This window comes from Meriones unguiculatus, chromosome 1 (genome assembly GCF_030254825.1).
Source record: "Meriones unguiculatus strain TT.TT164.6M chromosome 1, Bangor_MerUng_6.1, whole genome shotgun sequence".
Lineage (NCBI taxonomy): Eukaryota > Metazoa > Chordata > Mammalia > Rodentia > Muridae > Meriones > Meriones unguiculatus.
In genome coordinates, this window is record NC_083349.1 from 735,301 (window position 1) to 755,545 (window position 20,245).

The 20,245-nt window shown below is 43.8% G+C and overlaps 2 protein-coding genes across 9 annotated transcripts in view; one reads left to right on the forward strand and one right to left on the reverse strand.

The window, feature by feature from the left end:
* Fam219a (family with sequence similarity 219 member A) overlaps positions 1 to 1,612 on the reverse strand; it is a 51,506-nt gene extending 49,894 nt beyond the window's left edge. For 3 of the 8 annotated variants that reach the window (XM_021634419.2, XM_021634415.2, XM_021634414.2), the window contains exon 1: positions 1,233 to 1,611. In XM_021634419.2, the coding sequence (XP_021490094.2) occupies positions 1,233 to 1,292 (60 nt within the window). In that variant the 5' untranslated portion in view covers positions 1,293 to 1,611. Of the gene's footprint in view, positions 1 to 1,232 lie in introns of all 8 variants that reach the window. The other 5 variants (XM_021634417.2, XM_021634416.2, XM_021634412.2 and 2 more) reach the window with 3 other exon arrangements.
* Positions 1,613 to 1,890: 278 nt separating this feature from the next.
* Dnai1 (dynein axonemal intermediate chain 1) overlaps positions 1,891 to 20,245 on the forward strand; it is a 67,049-nt gene continuing 48,694 nt past the window's right edge. Inside the window, exon 1 of the mRNA XM_021634426.2 lies at positions 1,891 to 2,079. Coding sequence (XP_021490101.1) covers positions 2,053 to 2,079 — 27 coding nt within the window. The 5' untranslated portion in view covers positions 1,891 to 2,052. The remainder of the gene's footprint in view (positions 2,080 to 20,245) is intronic.

A 20,245-nucleotide genomic window follows, 5' to 3' on the forward strand; every position in this document is an offset into this window, starting at 1 on the left:
CTACCTTCCCACTGTGGTCCACCTTGGCTACTATAATAGGCAAGTACTTATCTAGGAAACCACAAAGCATATCATCTGTCATTGGGGAGCTGAGGGCCCAAGGGAAGAACCTAACATACAGGAAAGACACTTTGAACAAGGCAGCCATACCTTTTGGTTCCTGGCCTATCTTGCCTTTTTTTTTTTTTTTTTAAGCTCTTGCTAGCACAGGCCCCAAGGTGAGTTAAGTGGATGAACACTGCAACTGCATTCTTTCCCTCACCCTTCTCTAGGCCAGCTGGCGAGGCCTCTGGCTTTCCTACCATTTGCTGACAACGATGACAGTCAGGTAGTCCCAGGACAATGGCCAGCAGGCATCCTCTTCTTTAGGCCATGCCTCCACAAACTGGCATCACCCTCCCCCTTCCATTCTCGGAGCCGGCATCGATGACATCATTCCTGCCTGACTCCAGGACCGCAGACCGAGGCAGGATCCCCACCCTGCAAAGACTCCAAGCACGTAGACCTAAGATGACAGGGGCTCTTCCAAATTCCGAACCGCTTGGCACAGCCGCTCCAGTACAGCTTAACCTCCTATCCTGGAGATACTTAGCGTTCCCACGGACACCCTTGATTCTCCATCTAGCCATCACTCGTTCTCCCCCTTCCAATTCCGATGTCCCCAGCTCCAACTGAGGCTCCTCTCTCGAGAAGGGAATTCCGGGGTCCTGCCCCGAACCTCTGCTCCCATCGGTGCCTGGTTCCTGTTCAGCTTTGCTATCTTTATCTAAAGGACCGCTGGAAAGGCCTCTCCTTTTCTAAAAGCCTATTTCCAGTTCTCCTCAGACTCATCTCCTGGCCTCCTCCCTCGCCCTGAGCATCACAGGCCTCGAGGACTAAACGCCTTTCTCAGCCACCCACATCTCGACTCCCTGGGCTCGCTGCCAAAGGTGCCCTGTGACATGCCTTCAATAGGCCTTCACTAACGGTGCGCACTACCGTGCTTCCCTCGGTCCTATCCGACCGCGTTCTGTGCCCTCCGTCCTTCCAAGTCCTTCGCTCCTAATAACCGCAGGTAATCTCCCATGGTTTCCTGGCTCTGCAAGTCTCCCTCCCCCGGGGATGCGTTTTCAGGACTTCCCCCAGCCATATCAGATGGCGCCCCCTCGCACAACACCCGCGGCCTAGTTTCTTCCCTCCCCTGTGGCGTCGCCCCTCCCCGGCCCTGGCCTGCCCGCTGCCCGCCCCCTCACCAGCGGCTGCATCTCCGAGTGCGCGGTGGGCACCTGGAACCGGTCGATCTCCTCCATCATGGTGCCGGCGGGCGAGCGGGCCGGGGGCCGGGCGCGGCCAGAGGACGCCGAGGGGACCGCGCGGGGCGGCGGCCCCAGAAGCCCGGCAGACGCTGCAGACTAGGCCGCCCAGACCAGTCGGGCGGATGAGCGGATGGAAGGACGGACAGGCGGCGATGGGCTCGCGGGCTGACTGAGGCCGGCGTAGCTCCGTAGGGTTGCCTAGAGCTACGGCGGCAGTGGCCCCGCGGAGCCGCAGGTCTTGCCTCGCCTCCTCCTCCGCCGCCGCCGCCTCCTGTCAGCAGCTCAGCCACTGCGGTGACTCTGCAACTCCACTTCCGGGTCCGGGACACCGCCCGGGTGCTGCATTATTCATGAGGGGGCGGGGTCTGTCGTCCCCAGCCCTTCCCATTTGCGGGAGCTCCCAGTGCGCGCGGCGGGCGGACGTAGTTTTCGCCGAGGGGGCGGGGCTTAGCGAAGTCAGTGGCTCCCTGCACGTTCAAGCTCCGCCTCCTCTTCGTGCCGGGCGGGGGTGCTGGGTGCGCCTGCGCCCTTGGTGCCTGTCGGTTGCTGGGTAACCGCGTCAAGGAGGAGCCGGCGCTGTTCTACAAGGGCGCCGGGACCCACAACGACAGCTGTCCCTGAAGAACCCTTGGTGACTGGGAATTGAAGTGGAAGAGAGTCTGCATTTCCTGTGTGTGGCCAGGGAGAAACTTCTCCCCAGGAGAGGGAGCGTTTTGTAGGTTTTTCAGGGTTTGAGGTGCTTTCTACTTTTGCAGCAATGCCTCAGAAACAGACGCGTAAGCAGGTAATGTCATACTGCTGCCTGCTGTTTTCTGATGACCTCTGACCTTAACCGCCAATTATTCCTTGTTGACCTCCAACCTCTCTCTCTTGTGTTCCCACTGACCTGATTTTCCTGTTCTCTCTCACAAATCCTGTCCTCCTATCCCGTATTTTCCTGAACCTACTGTCGTTTACCCGAATACGTATTTTCTTATTATTTCCACCGCTTCAATGACCCATCCTATCTAATACACCCCCTTAGCTCTCCCTCCCTCTCCTGCGTCCTTCAGTCTCATTCACGTTGCCCTCTCATTCTTATCCCAGAGGATTTTTTGTTCAACACTACTGCATGGTCAGTGCTAAGTGGGGACAAGAGGCCATTTACCACATGGGAGGACAGATGGGACACAAAAGAACTAACTGTTCAGGAGATGTGGAAGAGAATAGAGTGTGTGCAGGAGTCTGGAGCAAGATGTCAAACAAGAGGAAGATAAAGACCCTTTTCCCAACCATATTCCATGACCTTAAACACGAATTTCCACCTCCCTATGAGCCCCTCATCCACTTAGCCACATGAACGTTATGTCTATGTCACCTAGCAAGATGTCATCCCTTCTCACAGGAGAGTAAAACCCCACCCCACCCCCAACCCCCCGGCATCATCACAGATGATAAGCTTGTCTCAGGTTCTCAAGGAGCATTCTGGGATATAAAAGACTCTGTTCTTCAGAAACTGCTTCTGTAATTTCTAGCAGGGTTTCTATTTTGTTTTCGTTTTTTTGTTTTTTGTTTTTTAATTAACTTTTCTATGCTTTAGCTTAGGTATATTTGGAGAGCAAATCTGTATCCATAATATTTATGACTTCACATATTTCACAGATTCTTGCATATTAACTTTGTGTCCTCTGCTTCTCTTACACTGGGCGTCTACAGCAGAAGAACCCATCGATCATAGAATTCTGTAGCCACTGAGAGTTTATCTATTCTTGGATTTGAGGCTAGCATGTTTTGAACTCTTGCATTGTGCTTAACGCAGGTGACCCTTAACTTATAGGCAGTTTGTTCTAACTTGACATTACCAAGGTCTAGCTAGTTACATATAATAAATTAGATTCTTTTGTATGCTTCAATTTTTGACAGAGTTGTACAAGAAAGTCTTTATGCCTTAGTCCAATTGAGTTCTCCAAAGCTCCTAACCACTGGTCTGCTTTCTCTTACCACAGATGATTTTTTTTTCCTAGCAACTTGTAGTTTGAACAGAATGAGTTTCTTCAGTCCCATCAGTGACTAGTTACATTAAAAGCAGAAAGAGGTAACAACAGATAGGAAGGAGAGACATGTAGGCCATGGGCCCTGAACACATCAGCACTGTCTGCTGGAGGGAAGGGATATTTTAGTACAATATAAATAGTAGTGTGTTGTAAGGAAGGGCTAGATTGTTCTGGGTTGTACTTATCATGGTCTTGTCTCACTGTGACTCAATTTATATCAGTACTAAGTACTAAGGTATAGGGTTACCTAGACACGCTTGTGACATTGTCTGTCTCCCAGAATAATGGAGAGCAGAAGGATGAAGGATTCTTGGGGCTGAAGGAGAGAAAGGCACGCAGGTTAGAGCAGTAGAAAGGCTTCAGGAGGAAGACAGTGGGACTTAGAAGCTCATTGTGGTAAGGAAAGATCAGGATTGGGAGAGAGGATAGAAAGAAGCTTAAACTATTTGTTCATGTCATGACAGTGGATACCCCTGGAGCTAGAATTACAGATGGTTGTTAGGCACCTAACATGGGCTTTGGGAATCAAACCTAGGTCTTTTTCAAAAGCAGTGCATGCTCTTAATAGCCAAATCATTTCTCCAGCCCTGCTTATTTTTTTTTTTTTTCCTGTTGTTCTCAAAGTCTCAAAAGTCTGGGTTCGTAGGGCCCAGATGTCCTTTAATGGGATGGCCATTGCTACCCAGTATACTTCAGACCTTGGCATTAACTGTCTGCAAACTCTTCCATCAGTACACTGATCTGCTATCTCTCTGCAGACACAATCTTTCTCCTCTAGGCCCTTAAAATGGCTCTTGCTAAATGGCTGGTATAGCCTTTCCTGTGTACTGCCTTCTGCTTCTCGTTGGCCTGTCTTAAATTTCCTTTTTCTTTCTTGTGTGTCTATCAAATTTCAATACAACATTCATATTTTCCTATAAAAGACTAAGTCCACCTTCTGGAAACAGAACAGGGTGACATGCCTACCACTGTGTAAACTTTGCTGTGGCAGGGATCAAATCTGTATTCTTGTTCATCTTGGATAAAACCTTGCATATATTTAATTGTGAAAAGAAATTAGTCAAATATTAGTCTGAATGCATGAACTCTTCTTTGGAGGTTTCACTTGAATGTGTTTGAAAGGTGAGAAGGAGTAAGCCTGGGATGGGACTTAGTGGGGTCTGGTAACAAGGAAATACATGTGTAAATGTGTTCTTCTGGGTTCCTGTGTGTGGCTGCTCTAGCAGCAGGGCTATGAATGATTTGGACTTGAATTAAGTGCATCTGTGGCTTAGGAGACTGAGAGGTTATGATCCTCTTGGGGTAGCTACTCTTTCTGATGCAGTAACTTCAGCTGCTGTCTACTCCGAGCAGTACTGTCCTAGGTATTGTAATATAGAAGGAAATGACAGAAATAAAAACTCTTGCTCTCATGGAGCTTATTTTCTATGTGGAGGTAACTTGTCAGTAAGTCAATAAATAAAATACGTGGTGTATTAGGAGGTAGTAGCTGCCAAGAAGAAAACAAATCAGGGTGCTGTAGTTGGATATTCTGGGGTCTAGATGATTATAATTTAAATAAGGTACTCAGACACAGCCTCATAGAGGCAAGAACACAGCAAGGACCTTCAGGAAAGACAGGAGGTATGGGATCACTGGGTTTGGTGTTGGGGTGGGGAGCCTTCCAGACAGATGGCAAAGCAAGTATAATGCTCCTGAGGCTGGGGCCTACTGCTCCTGTTCTGGATTGGCGAGGGAGGGAGGCGGGCCATAGGAATAAGGTCAGAGTGGTGCTCTTGCTGCTCTTGCCTTTGCGCCCTAGAGTTAATTGAATAACACCATATTAAATTGATCATGATTGTACTTCTTAAATCATAATTTGTAATTAAAATACATAAATGCCAGGCACCATAAACCATGACCAGCTCCAAACATCACTGGTAATGTGCCAATAGCAAAGTATCCTTCCTAAAAATGGTGAGCATGCCAAATAGCTGTGTGTGTTATGTGCAGGGGCTTTGCAGCATTGCCAAATATTGCCTGGCAGACAGACTTCTTAGTAGAAAACCAAATTAGAGTCTTCTGTGAACTCCAGTTAAGAGCTAATTTTAGTTTATGACTAACAAATTTTAGTACCTTTTTATAACTCAGTTGGTTATCATTAAAAGGGGAGAAAAAGGTCTGGAATTTTTGCACTGTTTGCTTATAAAAGCTCAAGAAAAGGACTTATATTTGGACAACTTTGTGGTCTTACAAGAAGCCCCCTGAGGCAACACTTTCAGAAATAATGATCTAGATGAAAGGTGAGTAGGGTAAGGGTAAGGGACAGGATTGGGTGTGAGGCTCAAAGAGAGCATTAGATAACTAAGAAATTTCTTCCTAGACCTTTTCACTTCACTTCCTTCTAAATATCTCTCAGGTCAAACCACTCCCACTCCCAGGCCCAATGTCTAAGCCTCTTCCATCTAGAATGCTACAAAAGCCTATGGCTGCTCACCCCATACCTGCTCATGTCCTTTTGACTCCATTTTCTACATTGCATCAAAAGTGATTTTTTTTTTCACCAAGCATTAGCGTACAACAAAAGCTTGCTTCAAGAAGCAAAAGTCTGAGTCGATGAGATGTCTCAGTGGGAAAGGAGCTAGCCATCAAGCCTGAAGACTCGAATTCTATCCTGAGAACCCACATGGTAGAGGAGAAAACCAGTTTCCAGAGGTTGTTGTCTGACCTACACATTCATTGTGTGGGTTCATGCATGTGTGCACTGGTGTGCTCGTGTGCACGCACATGTGTGTGCAAACCCTCACATGTATGATACATACATGATGTAGCACACATGTGCACGTACACAGACATGCATACATGTATACAAATAAATAGATAAATAATAGTGTAATTTGAAACAAACAAAGCCTCAAATCTTTCCACACTGCCAGTATGATTAGGATATCTCCCGTTCAGGACTCTTCAGTGGCTCCACTGATTTTTGAGCAGAAATGATCCTTCAAGGGCCTGTAGGGACTGAGGGTTGCTCGTGTTTAGTGTGTACTATTCTTCCCTCATAATTCATTATTGTACTTCATTTTTATGTGCTGTCCTGTTTATGATGTTTTGTTTTGTTTTGACACAGACCTGTTCCACCTAGCCCAACTGACTCAAACTTTGAATCCCTCATCCTCCTGCCTCTGCCACCCAAATGCTGCAACTACAGGCATGCCTGGCCAACTCTCCCCCACACCCCCCACTTGTGCGCTTTCAAGTCTTAAAGTCTTCACTCACATATGTAATCCTAAGACTTTTAACTCAGAGGTCAATCTCCACAGTGTGTGTATATATACATACTACATGCATATGTATATATGCATGTGTGCATGTATGTATTCATATATGCATATTATATAATTATATATATTATTGTGATCTATGTTCCTTTCTTTCATAGCATGCCTCATCATGTATAATTATTCACTTGTTTGTGTAATTATTTGATCATTGTGTCTCATGAGCTAGTCTGCTCACTGGAGCAGGTCTTGTGGGTACTTTTTTGTTTACAGCTGATTTCTCAGGCCCTTTTTGACAGTGGCCATCATATCAAAAACTTTCAGTGAATGACTAGTCTTGAATGAATGAGGGAAAATGGTATGGAGGCACCATACCATGTCTCCCTATGTTGACTCTGGGAGGAACAGGGAAGACTTTTGTGAGAAACACCAACATTTAAGGTATGAACAGATACATACAAATCCAAAATGGACAATAAGAAATAACCAAAGAAGTAAGATGATGGTGAGGCAGCTCTTCAGAGGCCAGCGGAAGGAGTGGGTGGCCCACCATGTGGCCTGCTGCTGAAGCGTCCATGGAGTAAGCACTAAGGCACGGTCTTCAGATGCAGTGATTAGGAATTCATTAAGGACTTTGCAGAGAACAACTTCAGAGATAAAAAGCGAGACTGTGAACTAGAAGGCACTGAAGACCATATGAGCAAGGATCTATTTTTTTAAAGATTAAAGTAAAACTTGAATATATTAAGCCCTGTGGCAAAGGGTCCGGATGGAGAGAAGTTGAAGATAAAGGAGAGAAAAATTGAATTATGACTCGATCCAAGTTTCTGAGAAGGTGGGACGGGAGCAGACAGACAGAAGGAGGGAAGCTTTGAAATGGGAGAAAAAAGGATATGGGCCGAAGATGATAATTTTGAGGTTTCATGGCAGGAAGTTGAGAGGGTTTTCTCTTCTCTTCCCCTAATAGTGTTATGGAATTCCTTCTGGAAGTGATAACTAGAAAACAAATTTTGCCAATGGCTGTTCCATTTTGTTATGATTACAGTCATGCTATTTTCAGAGTTATGGTCTGAGGTTTGTCATGCGCAATTATCAGATTACAAAACAGCTGTGAGCGTTTGAAGCCAGAATGCTCCCCTCGCCCCCCTCATTTGCTGTGGAGCCTAACACATTGTTAGTGTTCGGGACATGCCAGGGACTCGAGTAATAATGGCAATGGGCTCTTGGGTTTATCTCTGGGCTTTGCAGCCTGCAAGCCAGTGCTGGCTCCCTGGCTCCAGCTGTGAGCAAGCCACATGAATGTTTCTGCTGCCTAGGAATGTGGGTGGTGTGCGTAGTCTTCCCAGCTTCTGAGCACCACAGGGTGGTGTGGGAGAAGCAAAGAGTCTTCCCAGCTTCTGAGCACCACAGGGTGGTGTGGGAGAAACAAAGAATGTAGCTGTTGACCAAACTTTAGTTCCACTTCCTTGAGTGTCTCCACTCTTTGGTTTTGCTGGACTTTAATGTCCTTCGTTCATCCTGTCTTCCTGCTTCAAGAGGTCTTGAGAATGGGAATCAGCTCAGCTCTGCTTCTTTAGCTGTCGTCACTGCATCGTAAATACGGCGTGGATGGTTACTGGCTGAGGGAAGCAGGTGTTGAGTAGCTAGTGAGTGGTGGAAAGGTATGTGTGAAATACTAGCTTCTTTCCTTCTACAGAAGTCCTTCATGCTGCCTTTATCCACGCACAGGAAGGGATCCTGACTGGTGTTTAGCTTAGGTTCTTCCTCCTCTTACTATTATTTCCCTTATATCTATTTTCTTATATACTTGTTCTTCCCATGTATCATGTATTCAGGTCCAGCCCTGGAGTATAAATGGATCAAGTAATCTGTGGGTCCTTGAATAGACAGACGAAAGCTTCTTGCTTTTGTAATAATGATTTATCCTTTAGCCATTTCTCTTACCATTATAGGCCTAGTAAATTCTTAGGAATATGTACAGGTGGGGCTCTTTTCCTTCCAATAGGTTTAAAACCACATAAACCCATTGTCAACTGACCATATTGTGAGTCAAATGCATTTACTACACATTACTTACCAAGCATTATGGTTTAGCAACACAGCCCACTATAGAGTGTGAGCTGTTTACCCTTATGACCACTGAGCTGACAGAGCTTTATCTAACTGTTGCAAGCATACTGAATAGCACTGGCATAGGAAAGGGTCATCTGTATTGAATGAATATCACTTTCACCCATCATAGGTTGAGAAAACAAGTCAGAGCATCCAAACTTATAGGCTGTGTGCCTACAAGGCAAATTCTTAGTGTTGTAAAAAGCAGAGCCTCTTTCACATTAGCTTTAAAAAAAAAGGCGGGTGGGAGAATGGGCAGTGCTGTGTGGAGCACTGCAGGGGGAACCCTGAAACAAGTGGAGAGCTCCATAGCTTTGTCTGTATCTCACCTTCTCTTAGGGGCTGTTCTTTCTCCCAGTCAGCCAGTGTTTCCATGGCCTCAGGTACCTTGGAGCTTTGTGTCTCTAGCTCACCAAGTTTGCTCCGGCTTTCCTCTGCCACACCACCATTTCCATCAGCACCTCCATCTAACTGCTGACTCTCTGTGGCACCGGTTCAGGCTCCTAGAGAAGGGCTCTGATTGACCTGAGCTTTGTGACTTTAGTCCATGGAACCTGTTATCAGCATGAGCAAAATTCTAAGGCTCGTTAAGAGCCAAAGCTGGGAGCAAGGCAGTTTCCCTCAGAAAAAGCTACTTCTTTATTATTATTAGAAGTAGCAGTAGTAGTATTAATTCCTTCAATCTAAAATATAACTTGGTTTACACGACAGTAACTTTTGTTTTGTTTCTGATAAATCTCTTCTTTCTCATGAATTGTGCACAAAGGGGCCTCAGATTTCTTCTAGTTCACTGCCTTCATTCAGGGCTAATATTTACATTACAAAGGATAGGTCCTTTATAAAAGCCCTTACTCTAGAACTTAAAAAAAAAAAAAGCACATTTCTGCAATGAATTTTAAGATACCATATACATCCTATATAACTCCTAAAGATGTTACTGTAGGGGTCCATTCTTGCTGTCATGAAGCAGTTAATGCCTCCCAGAATAAAAACTATAAATGTGGTCACAATTCTAAGGCAGTCTAAGGCACTGAGCCATGAGCAGTACAGGACATTGATTCCTGTAGGAAAGAAACACCCAGTAATTCGTCTCATTTTACCCTTGCTCTCTGCCTCATGACCGTGTCTTGATCATGGTTTGGGGTGTGTGTGGAGCAGAAGACAGATGCTAAGCTATGGAGATTGGTGAGAGCAGGCAAAGGCTTTAAGGAAGTCTTTGTGAGCATATTTACAAAACTGAAAGCATTGCTGTCTTGGATGGACAGAAAGGAAATCTCAGCAGAAACATAGAAACAATAGGAAAATTCACTATCAGAAGTGAAAATTTCATTGGATGGCCTGACAGCTACCACAGTGGACTATGTTGCTAAGCAATGCATTTGGTATTTTACATGCATCAAATTCAATTTGACTTACAATGGGTTTACATTGGGTTTAAGTAATGTAACCCTGTTGGAAGTAGAGAAACATCTGTATACATACCTTCCAGTTTGCTAGGCTTATAGGGGTGCGTTCTGGGTACATATATGAATGGAAACAATCCAATTGGCAGAACCAGAAAGAAACAAAACAAAATTTTTTTAAAAAGAAGGTTTGGTAATCTGTGGCAATCTACTATGTGCATATTTGGAATATGTATGTTGTTGAAATACTAAAAGGAAAAACAAAAGAGGGAGAAAAATGTAAAGGAATAGTGTTCAGTTTCCACTCACGATGGGTAAAAACGAGACTCCATGAGCCCAGCTGGGTAAATAGGATAGAGTCTGCTCCTTCCTAGTAACAGCTTTGAAAACCAGAAGATAAAAGTGAAACCACTCCCTCTGCCCCTGGGCTGTGCTCAGCAGGTCCCTGAGGACTACACTCAACAGGGGCTGGGAAGCTCCTCGGGGCTCCCTGCTGCTGTAGAGCACCCCTGGTGCAGGGAGGAAGGCAGTCTCCGCGGCCTTGGCTTGCTCTTCATGCTGCTTCACTGAAACCCTCAACAATTTCCCAGTTTGCTCCAGTTTCACTTCCTAGGGGAGCTAGTTTCCAAGAATGCCCTGAAGATAGCCTGACCCTGCTCTGCCCAGTGCCCAAGGACCAGTGGGAGCGAGTGACAGCTGGTTCAGGGCCTTCGCACCCTATGACTTTCTGCCTCAGTCCATACCTTCGCCACATCCCAGGAAGCAGCTGCTAATCTGTCCAGCTCAGGCTTTTCCTAGAGATCTTGTAGTCTCTTACAGATCTGGTTTAATCCCTAGCACAAGGGGAGAGAGAGAGAGAGAGAGAGAGAGAGAGAGAGAGAGAGAGAGAGAGAAGGAAATGAAAATACCTGAGATGTGGAGGTAGGGAGAGAGAAAGACATATTGCTTACAGGGAACAGTGATATAAATTATGTATTACTTCTCAGTGGAATCCGACACAAAGCAATTATATATTTAAAGCGCTGAAAGAATTTTATATTTCACAGCTCTCAAGAAAAAAAAATAGTAGGATGGTTGAGATGGCTGAGAGTGTGAAAGTACTCACCATGCAAACCTGACAGCCTGAGTTCAGATCCCAGAGCCCAAGCAGGGGGAGCTGGCACACACCTGTAGTCCCAGCACTCAGGGAGGCAGAGGCAGGCAGATCCCTGAGTTTGAGGCCAGCCTGGTCTACAAAGTGAGTCCAGAACAGCCAATAATACACAGAGAAACCCTGTCTCAAAAACAAAATTCCACCAAATCCCAGAGCCCACATTGGAAACACAGAACTGACTCCCAAGAGTTGTCCCCTGACCTCCATATCTGTGTACTTAGAGACATACATACAAACACACAAATAATGATGAACAATGATAATAATAATAATAACAACAACAAACAGGTTCCCTCAAAAAGGATGAAGTATATTTTCAAATAAACCAAAGGTGAGAGGGTTTATTATAATTACACATCAAGACCAAAATGTATTAGTAATAGGAAACATGTTAGTAAAAGCAGAATACTAGCTTCCCCCATCTGTCTTATTTTTTAAAGAGTATGTGACTATTTAATACAAAAGAAATTATTGTTATAGTCAGGTGGGACCCATAATGTATGTGGAAATGAAATATGTGACAATATAGGGTAAAGGTAGTGGTGATAAATGGAATTATAACGTTGTAAAATTTTTGCAAGTGGGTTCAGTGATACACTCCTGTATTTGTAGCTAGAAGGTTAATGTTCTGAGACCCTATCTACAAAACAAAGCAAAATCCAGTATTATTGCATTGTGAAGTATAATGTTGTCGGTTTGATGTTCATTTCTGTTGTTTGTGTTCTCTTTAGACAGTCTCAGATAGCCAAAGCTAGCCAGAAATTTGTTATGTACTCAAGGCCAGCCTTGAACTCTTGAATCCCTGTTCTCTACATCCCAAGTGCTAGAATTACAGGAGTGTACTACCACACCTGGTTTAGTATGTTATTCTTGGCAAATAGTGCATGTTGTAGACCGGCCAACAAACACAGAAATGCACATAGTAGAAAGAGGCATGGTTGAGAAAACCGAGAAAATAAAATCGTACAGTAAAAACTTTTCCAATTAACACACACACACACAAACACCCAAAGGATAAACAAAAAACAAAAAAAAGCATCATGTTTTCACACACACACACACACACACACACGGAGCATAGTAAAGGCAATCACACTAATACTTTCACCCAAGAGGTAGAGTTGATCAAGCTAGAGTAAAAAGCTCAAACCCAACCTATATTTTGCCTACATGAGATAGTGTTTAAATGTAAAGATGTAAAGAAAATATAAAATATGAGGGGAAATGTATATGTAAGCCATGCATAGTGTACACCCATAACCCTAGCACTTTTGAGGAGGTCAAACCTATTCTTGTGGCTACAGAGTGAGTTCCAGATCAGCCCGAGTTACATAAGGCGCTGTCTACATCAGCAGCACGCATGCATGTGGCACTGTAAGAAGCTTTTCTTATTCACAAAGTAGGTTTCAAAACAACAAGTATTCCCATTTTATACTGATTAAAGATGAACTCCAGAAAGAGAGGGGGAAAAACCACCACAAATTATATGCACCTACTACTAGAACCTTTAAATATGTGAATTAAGAATTGGCAGACCTAAAGAGAGAGAAGTAAGTATGGAAACAGAAATTTTCAGCACTCTCACTGATTGAGAGAAAAAGTATGAACAGTATTGTTAACCCAATTAACATTTATAGATCATTACACTTAAGAACTGCAGAGTGTTCCCAGAGATCAACTGTACTCTGGGATTAAAAATAAGTCTTAATGTGTTTTTAAAGATTAAGCTCCTACAGATTTTAAATCTATCAAAATTAAATATCTCCACCGAAGACAAAACATTTCAGCATAGTTTAGGCAAAATGAAGTTCAACAATATGTTCAAAATTTCTAAACATGAAGAGCATACTTCTAAGTGTCCCATGAATGAACAGCAAAAACAAAAACAGAAAACCACAAGAGAAATTAGAAGATACCTTAACTGAAGGTATAAAAATGTAAAAAGTTTAAGTTCCTGAAGAGTGGGGCTTATCAGAAGGGTATCAGCTGTATGAGAAGTGTACAGCTTTTCAAAATGCTCTGTTAGGAAGGAAGAAAGGTTTCAGGTCAGTTTTCTAAGTTTCCAGTTAAGAACATAGAAGAGGGCCAGCGAAGGGAGATGCCTATAAGTGCAGAGTATCTACTGCCCTTCCAGAGGACCCAAGTTCAGTTCCTCTAGGAGGATTAAACGTACACACCAACACATGTGTACACATAAATGAAAATAAAATTAATCTTTAAGAAAAGAAAGAAAGAGGCCAATGAGACGGCTCAGTGGGTTAAGGAGCTTGTCCAGCCTGATGAGGTTTACAGGCTACTTTCTGAAAGGTGCTTCTTGGGCGCAGGAGAGCGTACTCCAGTTACTCTTCATCTGCCTGCACAGAGAGCCTGGTGCCTTGCACAGCACACTGTGGTGTCAGAGTATAGCAGCTATATACTACATGGCCACTGATAGCCAAGGGCTTCCTGGTGCTGGGCTCTGGGTGAGCATTCTTTCCGTACTGTCAGTCCTATGAGGAGGTGCTAATGTTCTTCTCTCTGCAGACAAGAGCGTGAACTAGAAAACACCTTGTTCAGTGACCACTCAGCTTGTGGCAGAGCCAGAAAGCCAGCATGGTTTGCTCTGGAGTTTTGTCTTCTTTTCTTCATCCATTCATTAATTCACATTCATTCACTCATTCAGTGCATACATGTGCGTGTCCAAGAGAAAGTCAGAGGACAACTTGGGGGAACCAGTTCTCTCCTTCCACCATGGAGACCCCAGGGTCCTTGGGCTTCAAGCACCTGTCCCCTGCACCATCGCCGAGGCCCCTGAGCTCATCTTTTAAACTACACCCTGCTTTGTCTTCTGTACCTTTATCTGGGAAGAGGCCATAGAATTGGCTTCTGCCCTTACGGGTTTCCAGGATGGCCAGGGCTGGGATTTTGACTCTCTCATCCTCTGGGTTCTGGTGGTAAGTGTCTTTACCATCTCTCTGGCTTTTTACACAAGAATTTTATACAAATTCTTGAAGTAAAAGGATAGCCCTCTATTCCTGTAACTTTTTTTAATTATTATTTCTTTTTCCTTCTTTCATTCCTTTATTTTCTTTCTTTCTTTTCTTGGTCTCTCTTTTTCTGTGTTCAGGGCTGAGCTAAACTTCACACTTAGCCCCTTTAACTTGCTTTTTGTTTGCTTAAGAATTATAAAAGTTCATTTTATTTTTATATTTTATCAGCTTACAAATAATTGGGTTTCATTATAGCATTAGCACTTTCAAACAAAAATTTGTCTTTGTTGTTTCTCTCCTATGCCTTCTTCCCCACCTTCTCTCCCTCGCTTGTACCTTCACCCCAGTTGCCTACATTCTGCTTTCATGCCACACACGACCTTTCAACCCCCCTTCTTTCTAATGTTTTCTTCCCCTTGGCCTTCAATCTAGTTTCTTGGCATATACTCAACCTTTTTATTAAAATTTATTTTATTGTTTATGTGTATGGGTGTTTTTGCCTACGTATGTCATGTGCATGCCTGGTGCCCATGGAAGCCAGAACAGGTCTTCTGAACACCTGCATTTAGAGTTACGAGCAGTTGTGAGGCTCCATGAGGATGCTGGGAATTGAACCTAGCTCTTCTACAAGAGCAGCTGTGCTCCTATGGCCAGGTGTAGTGGCACACGCCTTTAATCCCAGCACTCATGAGGCTGAGGCAGGTGGATCTCTGTGAGTTCAAAGTCAGCCCGGTTTACAGCGTGAGTTCCAGGACAGCCAGGGCTGTTATTCAGAGAAATCCTGTCTTGTAAAACAAAACAAAACAAACAAACAAGTTGGGGAACACATACACACATTATAATCTCTGTTTCTATCTATGTATCTATGCATGTATACATGCATGCATGTATGTATGTATCTATGTGTGTATACATGTATGTATGTATCTATGTGTGTATACATGTATGTATCTGTGTATCTATCTATGTATTTATCTATCTCTATCTCTGTCTAATCTATCTGTATCTGTTTGCTTGACAGTGGTGGTACACATCTTTAATCCCAGCACTGGGGAGGCAAAGGTAGGCGGATTTCTGTGAGTTTGAGGCCAGCCAACGCTACACAAAGAAACCATGTCTTGAAGAAACAAAAGAGCAGCCAGTGCTCTTAAGCCTGAGCCATCTCTCCAGCCCTGAATGCACTCTTTCTTTAGTACTATACTTTGGAGACTTTTCCACAACACATGAATATGCACATCTTTAACTTTTCAGTAACTACTTTTTAGTTAATAAGTTACACGTACGAATTGTTTTGTTTTGTTTTGTTTTGTTTAGAGACAGGGTCTCACTATGTAGTTCTGGCTGTTCTAGACCTTGCTTTGTAAACCAGGCAGCTCATGAACTCAGAGATCCACCTGAATCTGCCTCCAAAGTGCTGGGACTAAAGTCATATGCCACAAATTTTGAAGTGTGCACACATTTAGAATGATTCAGTTGAACTGACTAGTGTGTGTTACTTCACAGTTCACCTTTAGTATGTGTATCAATAGTTAAAGTTTACTCTTTTAACAGTTTTTAAGAATGCTAGTCAGGCCGGGCATGGTGCTGCATGCCTGTGATCCAGCACTCGGGGAGGCAGAGTCAGGGGGATGGCTCTGTGTTCGAGGCCAGCCTGGTCTACATAGCAAGTCTAGGACAGCCAGGGCTACATAGAGAAACCCTGTCTTGAAAACCAAACAAACAAACAAAAAATAAAGCAAACAAACAAACAAAAAATTAGTCAGATATGAGACTGCATGTCTTCCCCTCTCCCCACACCATCATCACCCAAAATTTTGAAGTGTAGTGCATTGTTGAAGCTGGAGAGATGGCTCAGCAGTTAAGAATTGCTGCTCTTGTAAAGGACCTAGGTTCAGTTCCCAGAACCCTCATGACAGATCACAAGCATCTATAATTCCAGTTCTGCGGGATCCAGGACCGTTTTCTGGCCTTCACAAGCAAAGGCACACACATAGTGCACATACACATATGTAGCCAGAGCACTCATAAACATACAGTAAAAGCAATAAACAAATCTCTTAAAAACACAGTGCTTTTTGTGAACTATTGTCACCATGTTCTGCAGCAATCATTCTTTCTTAACATATGCACAGTATTCCATTGAATTGCTATATGTGCTGTGTGTATGTTTTCGTTAAGTATGCATTCACAGGTGTGTGCATGCAGGTGAAAATAGTAGCTGACCTAGGGTGTTGTTCCTTGGGGTAACCTGCTTTGTTTTGTTTTGTTTGGTTGGTTGGTTTTGGTTTTGGTTCTTTTGAAATAGGGTTTCTCGGTGTAGCCCTGGACATCCTAGAACTCTCTTTGCAAACCAGGCTGGACTTGGATGCAGAAATCTGCCTGCCTCTGCCTCCCGAGTGCTGGGATGAGAGACAGCTGTGCGTGCTAGGAAATGAACCCATCTTTTGGTTGTGAGTTGATACTTTAATGGCTGAGCCCTCTCTCTGGCCCCTGGTTTTGTTTTTTAATGATGGAATCTCTCACCAGGACCTGGGGCTCACAGATTAGGCTTCTTTAGCTAGTCAGCAAACCCCAGGGATCCTGCTGCCTCTACCTCCCTAGGGAAAGATCACAGACATGTGCCACCATGCCATATTTTTATGTGCATGCTGGGGATTGAATTTAGATTCACATTCTTGCACAGCAAGCACTTCATGGACTGAACTAGCGCACCAGCCCCAGCCTGCTTCATTATATTTAACGAGGTGCTTCTTCTTCTTCTTCTTCTTCTTCTTCTTCTTCTTCTTCTTCTTCTTTTTCTTCTTCTTCTTCTTCTTCTTCTTCTTCTTCTTCTTCTTTGTTGTGTTGTAGGCGGTTATTAATATTTACTATTGGTTTATCTTCTGGTAATGCTGCTGTTAATCCTCAGCAGCTGTATAACCAAATCACCACACAGAGACTGGGTTTTTAGTTAACCTAGAACACAATGCTGGGCAATATTTGCTCCCTCCTAAACCTCCAAGCCCTCAATTTCCTAACATTTAGATTTCCCACATTATACTTGCTTTTTGTGAAATCTTAGGTCTGGTTCATGCTCTACGTCCTCCAAGATCTTTCCTCCAGCTCCACTCTCCTTGCTCTCCTCCTAGCTCTCCTCTCGCCCCATCTCCTTCCACTCCTTTCCTGCTCTCTAGCTCCTCCCCTCTTTCCTGTCCTCTGGCTCCTCCCATTGCACAACATTGTATCTAGTTGCTTTATTTTGTCCTGTTTACACAAGAGTTGAGACAGGATGCTTATAATGAGTATCACAATGCAATATCCGGATTGAAACCAGAGAATTGGGGGTGGGGTGGGGGAGAAATCAGTATTTGAATGAACAAGGGTAAGGTGTATACATTAAAAAAACATTATACTAACATTGTTGAGACAGGGTTTCTCTGTGTATCTTTGGCTGTCCTGGACTCACTTTGTAGACCAGGCTGGCCTCGAACTCACAGAGGTCTGCATGCCTCTGCCTCCCTAGTGCTAGGATTACAGGCATGCATCATTGAGCCTGGCTGACTAGGTGTTTCTTCATGAATATTTAGCAGTATTGTGAAAATGCTACAAATACATTTGACTGACAAAGTACGATGTTTTGAAGAAGCAGGAGGCATAAGATATATGTATAAAGTTTCTATGTGAAAGGCTCAAGTAGGGTTACCAAACTGAGGGGTATATGATTCTGAAGGTTCTAACTTTAATTCTGTGTGTATGGATGTTTTGTTTGCATGTGTGTTTGTGCAGCACTTGCATGCCTGGTGCCTACAGAGACCAAAAGAAGGGATAGGATCCCTTGAAATGGAGTTACCAACAGATATGAGCTACCATGTGGGTGCTGGGAATTGAACTCCAGGCCTTTGGAAGAGTAGCCAGTGCCCTTAAGCACTGCGTCATCTTTCAAGCCCTGGGATATATGCATTTTAAATTTTGGTCCTATTTCCAAATTTCCCTCAGAACATTTGCATCAACTCATTCTCTCAGAACAGTGTGTGATGTGCTTGCTACCTTGCATTCCACTGTTCCCAGTCTCAAGTCCTCTCATTAAACTCTCACTGTGCCCCTTCTGCTCCCACTCAGCTTGGGGATTTGAAATGCACTCACTGGAGCTGTATGAAGATGTGTTGGTGAATTGCCATTCCTTTGGGACTGAGAGCTTAGACGTTTTTAGTAACTAAAGCTGCAAGCTTGTGAGGTACTTAGTTTCAGTTTAGCTTAATGGAAACCTGTTAGTGAGTTTTAAAATAAGGACCAAGACAACTGAAATGGTAAACATAGTCTCTTGGGCCTCAAGAAAGAGGAAATAGCATCTGTGGGTTTGTGTGCTTTGAAGAACCCCTCTTTCCAGGAACAGTCGTGTTGCATTGAGTTCTTCAGTGACATGTGAGCTGCTGAAGACCAGCCATTCCTAGGGTGGGTGCTTCCTAACACTTCCCATCAGCCCCTGTGTGGCTCAGGGCAGACAGGTTCCACACACAGAAGTCACACACTGCTGCCAGCCACCATTGGTCAGACAGGCACCATGCTATGCTTTCTATGCATCCACTCACTGAATCCTCACAGTAAGCCTGATTGCCCAAGAGGGGATTGCTATGAGGAATGTTTTAAAGACAAAGAACTCTGAGGTTTGGAGAAGACAAATATTTCTCCTCGAGTCATGGAATTAGCCTGCAACTCGGTGGACACTCAAGGTAAGGTGGACTTCAAAGCCCACACCTTCCTCTCCATGGCTTGCTCTAACCACACCCTCATGTTAAAAATGATAAGGAATGACCTACCTTCTTCCTCTTCTCCTTCTTCTTCTTCTTCTTCTTCTTCTTCTTCTTCTTCTTCTTCTTCTTCTTCTCCTCCTCCTTCTTCCTCTTCTTCCTCTTCTTCCTCTTCTTCCTCTTCTTCTTCTTCTTCTCCTCCTCCTCCTCCTTCTTCTTCTTTATTTTATTTTATTTTATTTTATTTTTATTTTGAGTCCTTTACTGTATAGCCCTGACTAGCCTGCAACTCACTGTATAGACCAGGCTGGCCTTGGAACTCAGAGAAATCTGGCTTTCTCTGCCTCTTGGGTGCTAAGATTAAAGCCCTGTACTTCTAATCCTTCTAAAATTATTTATTTAACTTTTTTTCCTACTTACTTTTCACTCCTGAAGACTTTTTAAAAATTGCTGTTGGGCAGTGGTGGTGCATGCCTTTAATCCCAGCACTTAGGAAGCAGAGGCAGTCAGAGCTCTACTCTACAGGTCGAGTTTCAGGACAGCCAGGGCTATACAGAGAAATCTAGTCTCGAAATAACAAAACAAAACAAATTTAAATAACCTTTTTACTCTAAATTATGCTCAGAGACACCTAGGCTACTTATACTGTACAAAACCAATCAGAAAACAAATTAATTGTAAGTGCTGGTAGATGCACAGCAGGCGGTAATAATGATCATCACTCACAATGGTGAGGAACTTTGTTTCCAATGTACCCTTGCATCATGAGCATCATTTATGTGAACTTTTCTCAAGAGCCTTGTCTTTAAAATAAGAACCATTTCCTGCTTTGTAGGCACCTCTGAGGAGCCAGGGTACTGCCTGCCTAAGGCTTCTGCAAGGGGCTACCCTGAAGGTTGATTATAAACAAGGATAGTACTGGAAGCTCGATGAAGCCAAAAGATGTATTTTTCAAAGAGTTGTTATTAGTTATTATTATTATTAATTATATGTATATGTACTTGCTTGTGAATGCAGATGTCCACAGAGACCAGAGGCATTGAATACCTCTGGATCTGAAGTTACAGGGTGATTGTAAGCAAACTCAGGCCCTCTAGAAAACTGGTCTAGGATGGATCTTAAGCTAAAGCTCATACAAAAGTGTGCTGAACCATCCAGGCGATCCAGTACTGTGCCTGAGGAAAGAGCTGGTACTGTGCAGAGAGGCAGCATCTTTGTTGTTGTTTGTTTTCAGAAGGGGTTTCTCTAACAAGTTCTGGCTGTCCTGGAGCTCACTGTGTAGACCAAGATGGC